At 43.2% G+C, this 14,128-nt stretch overlaps 1 protein-coding gene across 5 annotated transcripts in view; it reads left to right on the top strand.

The window, feature by feature from the left end:
• The window catches only part of LOC125452394 (regulating synaptic membrane exocytosis protein 1-like), a 596,477-nt gene that overhangs the window by 496,005 nt on the left and 86,344 nt on the right, over positions 1-14,128 (top strand). For all 5 annotated transcript variants that reach the window (XM_059645492.1, XM_059645491.1, XM_059645490.1 and 2 more), the window contains one exon: positions 13,149-13,390. In XM_059645492.1, the coding sequence (XP_059501475.1) occupies positions 13,149-13,390 (242 nt within the window). The remainder of the gene's footprint in view (positions 1-13,148; positions 13,391-14,128) is intronic.

Here is a 14,128-nt window from a genome sequence, read left to right as displayed (position 1 = left end):
CTGTCAAAGAGGTAACAACAGATTGTGTTTTTTGGGTATAAAAAATCTTACCTCGAATTCTCTCCCCAACCTCATGCCCTGCCTACTTGTAATTCCACTTTCAAGGAGCAATGAATCTACATCCCAAGGTCTCTTTGTTTGGCAACACTCCTCAGGACCTTCCCATTAAGTGTATAAGTCCTGCCCTGATTTGCCCTACCAAAATGCAGCACTTCACATATATCAAATAAAATTCCATCTGTCACTCCTCGGCCCATGTGCCCATCTGATCAAGGCTCTGTTTTACTTTGAGGTAGCCTTCTTCACTGCATTTGTAATGAGGTAGATGAATTAATTGCACAGACAGTTATAAATGGATACAATGTAATTAGAATCATGGAGACCTGGCTCCATGGTGACCGAGGGTGGGAACTCAACGTCCAGCGTTATTCAGTTTTCAGTAAAGATGGATGGAAAGGTAAAGGGAGGAGGGATAGTTTTGCTGGTTAAGGAGAAATTAACAGAATAGTAAGGGAGTCATCAGCATGGATGACGTGGAATCTGTATGTTGGAGCTGCAGAACACCAAAGGGAATAAAAAACATTAATGTGAGTTGTGTACAGACCACCAAACAATAGTGTGAGGTTGGGGACAGAACATTGGTGATGCATGCAGTGAGGGTAACAGCAGTTACTATGGGTGACTTCAATCTACTTATTGATTGGACTAACCAAACTGGTAACAATTCAATGGAAGAGAACTTCCTGGAATTTCTGAAGATGGTTTCCTTGACCAATATGTCAAGGAACCAACTGGAGAACAAACCATCCTAGACAGAGCATTGTGTAATGAGAGAGAATTAATTTGTGACATTGTGGTGTGAGATCCTTTGGGGAAAAGTGATCATAATATGGTAGAATTCTTCATTAAGATGGAGAGTGACATTGTTACATCTGAGAAAAGGGTCCTGAACTTAAAGAAAGGTAACTTTGATGGTGTGAAGCATGCATTTGCTAGGATAAATATACTTAATGGGTTGCCAGTGAATAGGCAATGACAGACTTCTAGAGAAAACACCAATCAACTTTGACAATTGTACATCCTTATCTGGTGTAAGAGTAAAAACAGGCAAGATAAGGCATTTGATAAGGTTCCCCATGGAAGGCTCATTCAGAAGGTCAGGAGGAATGGGATACAGGGGAACTTAGCTGCTTGGATACAGAATTGGCTGGCCAACAGAAGACAGCGAGTGGTAGTAGAAGGAAAATATTCTGCCTGGAAGTCAGTGGTGAGTGGGGTTCCACAGGGCTCTGTCCTTGGGCCTCTACTGTTTGTAATTTTTATTAATGACTTGGACGAGGGAATTGAAGGATGGGTCAGCAAGTTTGCAGACGACACAAAGGTCGGAGGTGTCGTTGACAGTGTAGAGGGCTGTTGTAGGCTGCAGCGGGACATTGACAGGATGCAGAGATGGGCTGAGAGGTGGCAGATGGAGTTCAACCTGGATAAATGCGAGGTGATGCATTTTGGAAGGTCGAATTTGAAAACTGAGTACAGGATTAAGGATAGGATTCTTGGCAGCGTGGAGGAACAGAGGGATCTTGGTGTGCAGATACATAGATCCCTTAAAATGGCCACCCAAGTGGACAGGGTTGTTAAGAAAGCATATGGTGTTTTGGCTTTCATTAACAGGGGGATTGAGTTTAAGAGTCGTGAGATCTTGTTGCAGCTCTATAAAACTTTGGTTAGACCGCACTTGGAATACTGCGTCCAGTTCTGGGCGCCCTATTTTCGGAAAGATGTGGATGCTTTGGAGAGGGTTCAGAGGAGGTTTACCAGGATGCTGCCTGGACTGGAGGGCTTATCTTATGAAGAGAGGTTGACTGAGCTCGGTCTCTTTTCATTGGAGAAAAGGAGGAGGAGAGGGGACCTAATTGAGGTATACAAGATAATGAGAGGCATAGATAGAGTCGATAGCCAGAGACTATTTCCCAGGGCAGAAATGGCTAGCACGAGGGGTCATAGTTTTAAGCTGGTTGGTGGAAAGTATAGAGGGGATGTCAGAGGCAGGTTCTTTACGCAGAGAGTTGTGAGAGCATGGAATGCGTTGCCAGCAGCAGTTGTGGAAGCAAGGTCATTGGGGTCATTTAAGAGACTGCTGGACATGCATATGGTCACAGAAATTTGAGGGTGCATCCATGAGGATCAATGGTCGGCACAACATTGTGGGCTGAAGGGCCTGTTCTGTGCTGTACTGTTCTATGTTCTATGTTCTATGTTCTATGGCTAACAAGAGAAATCAGAGACAGTGTTTAAACCAAATAGCAGGCATATAAATTGGTAGAAAAAGCAGCAACTTGAGGACTGGGAGATATTTTAAGTTTAGAGGTGGAGGCCAAAAGATTTAATTTCCATTGATATAGGAAGAGAAAAAGACTGAAGACAAATGTTGGGGTCCCTTGCAGTTAGAATCGGTTGAATTCATAACGGACAACAAAGAAAGGACAGACCAATTGAATTTTGGATCTGTCTTCACTAAGGAGGACACAAATAACCTTCTGCTAGGGGACAGAGCATCAGGCATGAAGGAGGAGCTGAAGGAAATCCTCATTAGTCAGGAAATGGTATTGGAGAAATTGATTGGATTAAAACCCAATAAGTCCCCAGAGCCTGATGCTCTGCATCCCAGAGTACTTAAGGAAGTGGCCACAGAAATAGCAGATACATTGGTGATCATTCCTCAGTATTCTGTAGACTGTGGAAGATTTCCAACAGGTTGGAGGGTAACGTAACCCTACTTCTTAAAAAAGGTGGTGGGGTAAGTGTTGGAGTCAATTATTGAGGATGTAATAACCGACCATTTGGAAAACGGTGACAGAATTGGTCCAAGTCAGCATGGATTCACTAAAGGTAAATTGTGCTTGACAAATCTTCTGGAATTTTTTGAGGATGTAACCAGTAGAGTGGACAAGGGCAAATCAGTAGATATTGTGTTTCTGGCTTTCAAAAGGCTTTTGACAAGGTCCAACACAAGATCAGTAAGGAAAAATAAAGCTCATGGTATCAGAGATCATGTAATAGCATGAGTAGAGAAGTGGCTGGCAGACAGGAAGCAGTGGGTTGGAATTGGGTCAGTTTCAGAGTGGAAGGCAGTGATAAGTGGAATGCTGCAGGGTTCAATGCTGGGACCCCAGCCGCTCACGATATACTTTGGATGAAGGAATCAAATGCAATATCTCCAAATTTGCAAACGATGCTCAGCTGGCTTGCAGTGTTTGCTATAAAGTGATTTGGACAGACTGCCTGGGCAAATGCATCATAATGTGGATGAATCTACTTTTGTGGCAAAAACGGCAAGGCAGATCTTAACAGGGGGATCGAGTTTAATAGCCGCGAGGTTATGCTGCAGCTCTACAAAACCCTGGTGAGACCATGCTTGGAATATTGTGTCCAGTTCTAGTCACCCTATTATAGGAAAGATGTGGAGGCTTTGGAAAGGGTGCAAAGGAGGTTTACCAAGATGCTGCCTGGACTGGAGGGCTTGTCTTACGAGGAGAGGTTGACTGAGCTCGGACTTTTCTCTCTGGAGAGAAGGAGGAAGAGAGGTGACTTGATCGAAGTGTACAAGGTAATGAGAGGCATTGATAGAGTCGATAACATGAGACTTTTCCCCATGGCAGGATTGACTGCTACGAGGGGTCATAGTTTTAAGGTGTTAGGAAGAAAGTATAGAGGAGATGTCAGAGGGAGGTTCTTCACCCAGAGAGTTGTGAGCGCATGGAATAGTTTACCAGTGGTAGTCGTGGAAGTGGAGTCATTAGTGACATTTAAGCGACTGCTGGACATGCACATGGACAGTAGTGAATTGAGGGGAATGTAGGTTAGGTTATTTTTGGATAAGGATTATTCCATGGCACAACATCGTGGGCCGAAGGGTCTGTACTGTGCTGTACTTTTCTATGTTCTATGTTCTATGAATCTGAATAATGGCAGTTTGGGAAAATGTGAGGTGCAATGAGACCTGGGTGTCATTGGTGGAACAGCCGCTGACAATTTGCATACAGGTGGTGAGGAAAGCTAATGGCATGCCGGCCTTAATAATGAGAGGATTTGAGTATTGGAGTAAGGATGTCTTGCTGCAGTTTTACAGGGCCTTGGTGAGGCCACACCTTGAATATTGTGTGCAGTTTTGGTTTCCATTTCTGAGGAAGGACATTTTGCCATTGAGGGAGTCCAGCAAAGGTTCAGCAGACTGATTGCTAGGGTAGCAGGACCAACCTATGAAGGAAGACTGGATTGAGTGGCCTTGTTCTTGCTGGAATTTAGAAGAATGGGGGTGGGGTGAAAGCTCATAGAAACATAAAATCCTGATGGGACTAGATGTGGGACGAATGTTTCCAACATTGGGGGAAGCTGAAAACTAAGGGTCAGAGTCTAAGAATAAGGGGTAAATCATTCAGAACTGAGATGGGGAAAGATTTCTTCACTCAGAGTAGTGAACCTGTGGAATTCTGTCCCACAGGAAGTTTTTAGGGCCAGTTCATTAGATACATTCAAGAGGGAGTGGATGTGGTTCTTGCGGCTAAAGGGATCAAGGGGTATGAAGAGAAAGTGGGAATTGGATACTGACTTTGCATGATCAGCCATGGGTCAAAGGGCTGAATGATGTACTCTTGTATTGTGTTTCTATGTTCATCACACTGCTAATTTTGGTGTCATGTAAAGCTTACTAACAATACCTCCAATATTCACATCTGAATTATTTACATAAATGACCAAAAAAAGCATGTATGCAGCACCAATTCTTGTTATGCACCACTGGCCAGAGGACTCCAGTTCAAAAAGTCATTGCTATCATTTAAGGGGTGGATATGTTACTTGCAATTTGTCAGCCCGTGTCTGGATATTGCCCAGGTCTTGTTGCATTTGGACATAGACAGCTTCTTGAGCAATCGTCCGATCTGTTGGTTGATCTGATGATTAACCATCACTAAATGTCTGACCTTTTGATAATGATTAAACAACAGGATGCTTCCTTTCCTATGTCTGATATGCTGCGACTTCACAGGGTCTGTAGACAATGTTCAAGACTCCCACAGCATCTCCCTTCCAACTGTATTGAAGGGTCCAGGCCCAAAATGTCAGCCTTCCTGCTCCTCTAATGCTGCTTGGCCTGCTGTGTTCATCCAGTTCTACACCTTGTTATCCCTGTATCCACTGTCATACTGGTGGGATAGGACATATCTAGGCATTGTGTTTGTGGTGCCAGGACATTATGTATAATGTATGATTCTATAAGAGTGACTGTGTCAGGCTGTTGCTTGACTAGTCTGTGAGACCGCTGTCCCAGTTTTGTCACTTGACCCTGAATGTTAGTGAGGAGGAATCATAGAATAGAATCCCTACAGTGTGGGAACAGGCCCTTCAGCCCAACAAGTCCACCCCGACCTTTGGAGCAACCCACACACCCCTGAACACTACGGGCAATTTAGCATGGCCAATCCACCTAGCTTGCACATCTTTGGGCTGTGGGGGGAAACTGGAGTACTTGGAGGAAACCCACCCAGATACGGGGAGAATGTGCAAACTTCACACAGACAGTCACCCAAGGGTGAAATTGAACCTGGGTCCCTGGTGCTGTGAGGCAGCAGTGCTAGCCATTGTGCCACCTGCTTTTATCATTGTAGGCACTGGAAATGACATCGATGGCAAATGGTTCATCCAGTTTCCATTCCTTTTTCCTTTCAAGTAGTTGTTACAACTGAGTGTTTTGCTCATCCATTTCAGAGGACAGTTAAAAGTCAGCCACATTACTGTGGGTCTGGAATTGAATGTAGCCCACACCAGGTAAGGATGGAAGATTTCCTTCCATTGAAGCAGATGGGTTTTAATGATAAATGATAATTGTATCAAGGTCAGCTGGAGCCTAGCTTTTAATTCCAGATTTATTCACTGAATTCAGATTTTGTGATTGGTTGTGGATAGATTTGAATCTATGGTCATTTGAGCCTTTTTCTAAATTAACTGTCCGGTGACTTGCTCCGGTGCCACTACCTTCTCCAAATGTGTTGACAGTGCTGTACAACTGGTTTGAAACATTTCTTTTTTAAAAACATATATGAAGGAAAGGAGCAGCTGTTGAAGGTTTTTACTGAATTAACGTCACATTGTCTCAACTTCAAAGATCAAATGAATGCTCCAGGAATTCCAGAGAACATAGGAAATGTCAAGGGGAATCAGTGTGATTGATGCCATTTGGAATAGTGAGAAATCGCAAAAACCGAACATGGGACTAAATTATTTATTTATTTGTTTAATGCACAATTTCTTAAAGCAGTTTGTCATAATAGGTGAATATCAGGTGAATAGCTCAGGAAATACTGGGTGAATAATGGTGATTATAATCAAGTCATTATTCAAAATTAATCATGCAGCATTTTGCAGTAAGGAAGACATACAAAGTGAGTTGCAAATCATCATGAATTACTGGATTATAGAAAACATTGGTTTCAGAGAAAATCAGTACCTTGCTGTCAGTATCCCCGTGAATTTCAGTGAATGTCACTATTTGCAAACTCGGTGTTAAACTCACCCAACAGGTACTTAATGGTCTACCACTGGTTTTAACAATGAGACTTCTATTCTTGTGATCCCCTATTTGTCTCAGCAGGGGAAGAAGTGAAAATCTGGTGTCCCACTCTTGCGGATGAATACATGTTCTTGTGGGTTTTAACATTTAAAATTGCTTTCTTACACTTTTTTTTCCAGTCTCTATCTACTTTTCTGTTAAGAAAACCTTTCTTTCATCAGTTTTTTTCTAGACTTGTATTTCGCTTGACTTGTATTCCTTCTGTTTCCTTCTCTATCATGTTTCATTCTCAATCTTTAAATCTCAATGTTTAAGGAGGTGGACTGCTGGTCCTACCCAGATCCATTCTTATTTGTAAAGTTAAACTTGCTCTTTCAGGTTTTGTGGTGTAAATGATTTTTGGGACAGAAGCTTTCGGGAAACTGGCTCATTTAACTTCACATTTATGTATCAAAACAGCATTGCAATTCTCTGGAGGTTTCCTGCATTAAATTGGAGGAGACAATCATTTTCAGTTCATCACTAACATTTTAGAACATAGAACATTACAGCACAGTATAGGCCCTTTGGCCCTTGATATTGTGCCGACCTGTGAAACCAATCTGAAGCCCATCTAACCTACACTATTCCATTATCAACCATATGTTTATCCAATGACCATATAAATGCCCTGAAAGTTGACGAGTCTACTACTGTTGCAGGCGGGGCATTCCATGCCCTTACTACTCTCTGAGTAAAGAACCTACCTCTGACATCTATATCTATCACCCCTCAATTTAACGCTATGTCTCCTCGTGCCAGCCATCTCCATCCGAGGAAAAAGGATCTCACTGTCCACCCTATCTCATCCTTTGATCCCATTTGTAGAGGTCTCACCTACCCCAGAATGAGGCTCAATTATCCAGGTATCTGAATGCTTTCCTCCTGCACCATCCCTGTAGCCATGTGTTCAGCTGCTCTCTCTTCCTGTTCCTCACCTTGCTAGCACATGGCATGGGTAACAAACCAAAGGTAACAGCTCTGCTTGTTCTAGGTCAAACTTCCACCCTAGCTCCTTGAATCTCTGCCTTACATCCTCATCCCTTTTCCTACCTATGTCATTGGTGCCAATGTGAACCGCGACTTGGGGCTGCTCCCCCTCTCCCGTAAGGATCCCGAAAACACGATCCGAGACATCACGGACCCTGGCACCTGGGAAGCAACATACCAACCAGGACCCTCTCTCGTTCCCACAGAATCTCCTATCTGCCTCCCCTAACTATGGAGTCCCCTTTTAGTCTCAGTGTTCTACAAATCTACAATTTTGTTTTGTCTAATGGCTGCAGATATGCAGGACTTCGGATATGTTGCAAGAGTGGAGAAACTGGCATTGGTCTCCTGAGCACAGAGCTGTTAATGAAAAGCTTAAAGAAAGATGTTCAAAATGATGAGTTGTCGCGATTGGCCAAAGGATGTGAAATAGAACAAATGTTAATTGATAAAAGATGTGAGAAAGAACAGTTTTACACATTGAGTTCTGATCTGAAATCAACTGCCTGAAGGTACAATATGAAGAGATTCAATAATAATTTTCAAAAGAGAGTTTGTTATTGCTTTTAACAAGAAAAAAGGGGAAAGAATAGAGAGGGCACCCAAGTAGTATTGTAAGACAGCAGAGGCACAATGGTCTGATTGGCTTTATTCTGTGTTCCGTTATTCTATGACTGCTCTGTGGTCCTGTTTATATTAAAACTATAGAGTGGGACGTCATATTCCGGCACCAGGCTGTGAAATAAACTGCCAGTTAGACAAAGCCAGGGAATATGTTTAACAAAAGTTATAGGGGATTCTATTATTAGGGGGACAGATGGTATCCTATGCAAGCCAGATCGGGAGTCCCGCATGGTGTGTTGCCTGCCCGGTGCCAGGGTGCGGGACATCTCTGACCGGGTTGAAAGGATATTGGAGTGGGAGGGGGAGGATCCAGTTGTTGTGGTCCACGTTGGGACTAACAACATAGGCAAAGCTAGGGTACAGAACCCGCTCAGGGATTACGAAGCTAGGAAAAAAATTGAAGTACAGGTCCTCAAAGGTCATAATCTCCGGATTACTGCCTGAGCCACGTGCTAATTGGCATAGGGAAAAGAAAGTTAGGGAAGTAAACGCGTGGCTAAGGGATAGGTGTGGGAAAGAGGGATTCCATTTCATGGGGCATTGGCATCAGTTTTGGAACCAGGGTGGGGGGGGGTGGCGGGATCTGTACCGTTGGGACGGTCTCCACCTGAACTGATCTGGAACCAGTGTTCTGGCGAAAAGGATAAATAGTGTGGTCAGTAGGACTTTAAACTTCTGAGTCGTGGGGAAGGGAAAGTGAAAGAGACAGGGAGTATAGAGTTTAATAGAAAGATAAGCAACAGGATAGCATGTGTACAGGTGGGTTTAAGCTCGAGGCAGACTAGGAATGCAGCAAAAACGAAAGATAGCTTAAGACACCTTAGGATGTCCAATCTCTCTAATAATGATAAGAAAGTTAGCATTAAGGCACATTATCTAAATGCTCATAGTATTCGCAACAAAGTAGATGAATTAACTGCACAAATCCTCTTGAATGATTATGATGTGGTAGGCATCGCGGAGATATGGTTGCAGGGAGTTCAGGACTGGCAGTTAAACATCCAAGGATTCACAACATATCGAAAAGACAAGGACGTGGGCAGAGGGGGTGGGTTGCCTCGTTAGTTAAGAATGAAATGAAATCTACGGCACTGAATGACATCGGGTCAGAGGATATGGAGTCTGTGTGGGTGGGGTCGAGGAACCACAAAGGCAAAAGAACTATAATGGGAAATATGTACAGACCTCCTAACAGTGATCAGGACCAGGGGATGCAAGATGCACCGAGAAATAGATAGGGCATGTCAGAAAGGCAAGATCACGGTGATCATGGGGGACTTCAATATGCAGGTGGACTGGGTGAATAATGTTGCCGGTGGATCCAAGAAAGGGAATTCATGGAATGTTTGCAGGATGGCTTTTTGGAACAGCTTGTGATGGAGCCCACAAGGGAGCAGGCTATTCTGGACTTAGTGCTATGTAATGAGCCAGACTTTATAAAAGACCTTGAAGTAAGGGAACACTTAGGAGGCAGCGATCATAATGTGGTAGAGTTCAGTCTGCAGTTTGAAAGAGAGAAGGCAAAATCGGATGTAATGGTGTTACAGTTAAATAAAGGTAATTATAGGGGCACGAGAGAGGAATTGACGAAAATCGACTGGAAGCAGAGCCTAGCGGGGAATACAGTAGAGCAACAATGGCAGGAGTTTCTGGGTGTAAATGAGGACACAGTACAGAGGTTCATCCCAAAGAAAAGAAAGATTATCCGGGGTGGGAATAGACAGCCATGGCTGACAAAGGAAGTCAGGAAATATATCAAAGAAAAAGAGACAGTCTATAAAGTGGCCAAGAGCACTGGGAAATCAGAAGATTGGGAAGGCTACAAAAACAAACAGAGGATAACAAAGAGAGCAATAAGGAAGGAGAGGATCAAATATGAAGGTAGGCTAGCTGGTATTATTAGAAATGATTGTAAAAGCTTCTTTCAATACATAAGAAACAAAGCAAAAGTAGACATTGGGCCACTCCAAATTGATGCTGGAAGTCTAGTGATGGGAGATAAGGAAATAGCTGAAGACCTTAATAAATACTTTGTGTCAGTCTTCACAGTGGAAGACATGAGTAGTATGCCAACAATTAGGGAGAGTCAGGGGGCAGAGTTGAGTGTGGTCGACATTACAAAAGAGAAAGTGCTAGAAAAGCCAAAAAGTCTAAAAATTGATAAATCTCCTGGCCCTGATGGGCTACATCCTAGAGTTCTGAGGGAGGTGGCTGAGGAAATAGCAGAGGCTTTGGTTGTGATCTTTTAAAAGTCACTGGAGTCAGGGAAAGTCCCAGATGATTGGAAAATTGCTGTTGTAACCCTCTTGTTTAAGAAAGGATCAAGGCAAAAGATGGAAAATTATAGGCCAATTAGCCTAACCTCGGTAGTTGGTAAAATTCTAGAATCCATTGTCGAGGATGAGATTTCTAAACTCCTGGAAGTGCAGGGTCAGATTAGAACAAGTCAGCATGGATTTAGTAAGGGGAGGACATGCCTGACAAACCTAGTAGAATTCTTCGATGAGGTAACAAGTATGTTAGACCAGAGAAACCCAGTAGATGTTATCTATCTAGACTTCCAAAAGGCCTTTGATACGGTGCCTCAGAGGAGTCTGCTGAGCCAGGTGAGGGCCCGTGGTGTTCGAGATGAGCTACTGGCTTGGATTGAGGATTGGCTGTCTGACAGAAGGCAGAGAGTTGGGATAAAAGGCTCCTTTTCGGAGTGGCAATCGGTGACGAGTAGTGTCCCACAGGGTTCAGTTTTGGGGCCGCAGCTGTTCACCTTATATATTAATGATCTGGTTGAAGGGACTGGGGGCATTCTGGCGAAGTTTGCCGATGATACGAAGCTAGGTGGACAGGCAGGTAGTACTGAGGAGGTGGGGAAGCTGCAGAAAGTTTTAGACAGGAGAGTGGTCCAGGAAATGGCTGATGAAAATCAAAGTGAGTAAAATGTGAGGTTTTGCACTTTGGAAAAAAGAATACAGGCATGGACTATTTTCTGAATGGTGAAAAAATTCGTAAAGCAGAAGTACAAAGGGAACTGGGAGTGTTGGTCCAGGATTCTCTAAAAGTTAACTTGCAGGTAGAGTCTGTGATTAAGAAAGCGAATGTAATGTTGTCATTTATCTCAAGAGAGTTGGAATATAAAAGCAGCTATGTGCTTCTGAGGCTTTATAAAGCTCTAGTTAGGTCCCATTTAGAAAACTGTGCCCAGTTTTGGGGCCCACAACTCAGGAAGGACATACTAGCCCTGGAGCGTGTCCAGCGGAGATTCACATGGATGATCCCTGGAATGGTAGGTTTAACGTATGATGAACAGCTAAGGATCCTGGGATTGTACTGATTAGAGTTTAGAAGGTTGAGGGGAGAGCTAATAGAAACTTACGAGGTAGTGTATGGCTTAGAAGGGGTGGACGCTAGGAAGTTGTTTCCATGAGGCGGGGAGACTCGGACCCGAGGGCACAGCCTTAAAATTAGAGGGGGTGAATTTAAAACGGAAATGAGACGACATTTCTTCAGCCAGAGAGTGGTGGGCTTGTGGAATTCATTGCCACAGAGTGCAGTGGAGGCCAGGATGTTAGATGCCTTCAAGGCAAAGATCAACAAATTCTTGATCTCACAAGGAATCAAGGACTACGGGGAGAGTGCAGGGAAGTGGAGTTGAAATGCCCATCAGTCATGATTTAAATGGCAGAGTAGACTTGATGGGCTGAATGGCCTTACTTCCACTCCTATGTCTTATGGTCTTATATCTGCACTACAAGTGGTACAGAATTTACACTTAACTCTGTGGTATTCCTTAGTTTTGATTCTTCACCTTGCTTGATAGGGAACAGACCTTATGTTTCAATGTAAGATTTCCCTTTATGTGAATTTAAGAAATGAAATCACTGATCCCATCTCCACTTGGACTCCGCAGTAACTGTCATGGGTTGGCATGTATTTCTTCTGTTTTTTAATCATGTTTATTGTGGATCATACTGCCACTCCAATGAAACGCATTAGTATTCAGTAGTTGTCTTTCTGTTACAAGTTACAATCATAGTGTTCCGTCAATTCCATCACTGAGTGTCATTTCAATGCTTGTGGAGAATACTGCCTGCTCTGATGAATCATAAAAGGAGTCAAATAGAAATTGAAGCAATTGTTAGTCAAATGATCACTCAACATTGCCCATTGAACTCAGCTTTCCTCATCATCATGATGCTATTCAGTCTCAACAGGAATTGAAACCTTAAACTTAACAGTGCTAATGGGACAATGATGCATTGTGGGTGCGCTATTTATAAAATTGTTCTTTACTAATTGTCTCCCCTTCCTCTCCTGAGGAAGCTGATTTCTACTGGATAAGGTATGTTCCTTTTCCTGTGTGACTGTTAGTACCAGTCTTCATGTCCTGGCAGAGTGCTTAATTTGAGCCTAGAGACAGGCAATAAATGTTGGCTGGCTAGTGACAAACATATCCCACAAGAGAGTTAAAAAAAATATAAACCCATGGCCAGGCCTCATCTTCACCCACAGTCAAAGGCTGCAGTTGAAGCCATCAGTTGTAATCTAAGGAAGACTGTCAACAAACTGAGAGCAACGAACTCACTCAGAACAGCCTGGGATCGAATCTGGATGCAGCCTCATCTGTGTGGCTCCGGATCAGAATGAGCAGCATTTCTTTCATTTGGTAACTAGGTGTCCTACAGATGTAATATCACTCTGTGAATCAAGAATCTGGTTCAGTTGGAACTCTGTCCCATCACTCTCAGTGTTTGTAAGAAATCTCAACAAATCTGACCCAAAAGAAATCAAGGTTCACAGAATTATTAGTTTTCTTTACTACTATTCTCAAACAGTAGGATTACAGTTTGAGGTAAACTGTACCAATTTATTTTCAATCTGTTTTCTTCCCTTTCCATGTTTTCCCATGATGTACTGAATGTGGAAAAAAAAGTGCATTTACCTCTAAAATGCAAAGCAGACAAATGGGGACATCAGGGCGAAGTATTATGAAGAGCACAAGTGTCAGTGAGGAGATGTATAGTCTGGAAAATAACGACGGCAGTCAGTCCGATACGGCAGTGGGGACAATAGGATCAAGGGGCAAGAAGCGAAGATCAAGTCTGGGTGCCAAAATGGTGGCCATTGTCGGATTGACAAGGAGAAGTAGGAGCACGTCTCAGCTCAGCCAGACTGGTGAGTGTTTAATTTTGTGATTACATTGTCATTTCCAATTTTATAAGTTGGGAACAGTGATGTTCCAAATTGTAGTGTTTTGTTCACCTTTATACACTTTTTGATAACACAAGGAATGCCTGCTTTTAGTGGAGTTTGTCTGTAATGTTGAGTAGGTAAATGTGTCGAGTGACTTGTAAATTCACAACTGAAGCCACTCCAAACATTTGTAAAAATGACACAACGGAAATAGAGTGAAACCCTATCTCATCTTTGGGCAGGGAAAGGTGAAAGCCACTGTATAGTTCCTCATCTGATTACCCTACGCAATTAGAACAAAGAACAGTACAGTACAGGAACAGGCCATTTGGCCCTCCAAGTCAGCGCCGCTGCATTTTGCCCTTCCATACTGAAACTGTCTTCATTTAAAGGATCTGTATCCCTCAATTCCCTTCCTATTCATGTATTCATCCAGGTGCTTCTTGAATGTTGCTATTGTATCTGCTCCTCCTCCACCACCTCCTCTGGCAATGTGTTCCAGGCACTGACCAACTTTTGTGTGAAAAGCCTGCGTCGCACATTTCTTTCAATCTCTTCGCCTCACCTTGAACTTGTATCCCCTGTAATTGACCCCTCCACCATAGGAAAAAGCCTGATACTTTCCACCCTATCCATGCCATTCACAATCTTATAAGCTTCTATCAGGTTGCCACTCAACTTCCTGCATTCCAGTGAAAACAGGCAGTCTGTCCAACCTTT

This window comes from Stegostoma tigrinum, chromosome 4 (genome assembly GCF_030684315.1).
Source record: "Stegostoma tigrinum isolate sSteTig4 chromosome 4, sSteTig4.hap1, whole genome shotgun sequence".
NCBI classification, from domain to species: Eukaryota; Metazoa; Chordata; class Chondrichthyes; order Orectolobiformes; family Stegostomatidae; genus Stegostoma; species Stegostoma tigrinum.
This window is presented reverse-complemented; position numbering and strand designations above follow the sequence as displayed.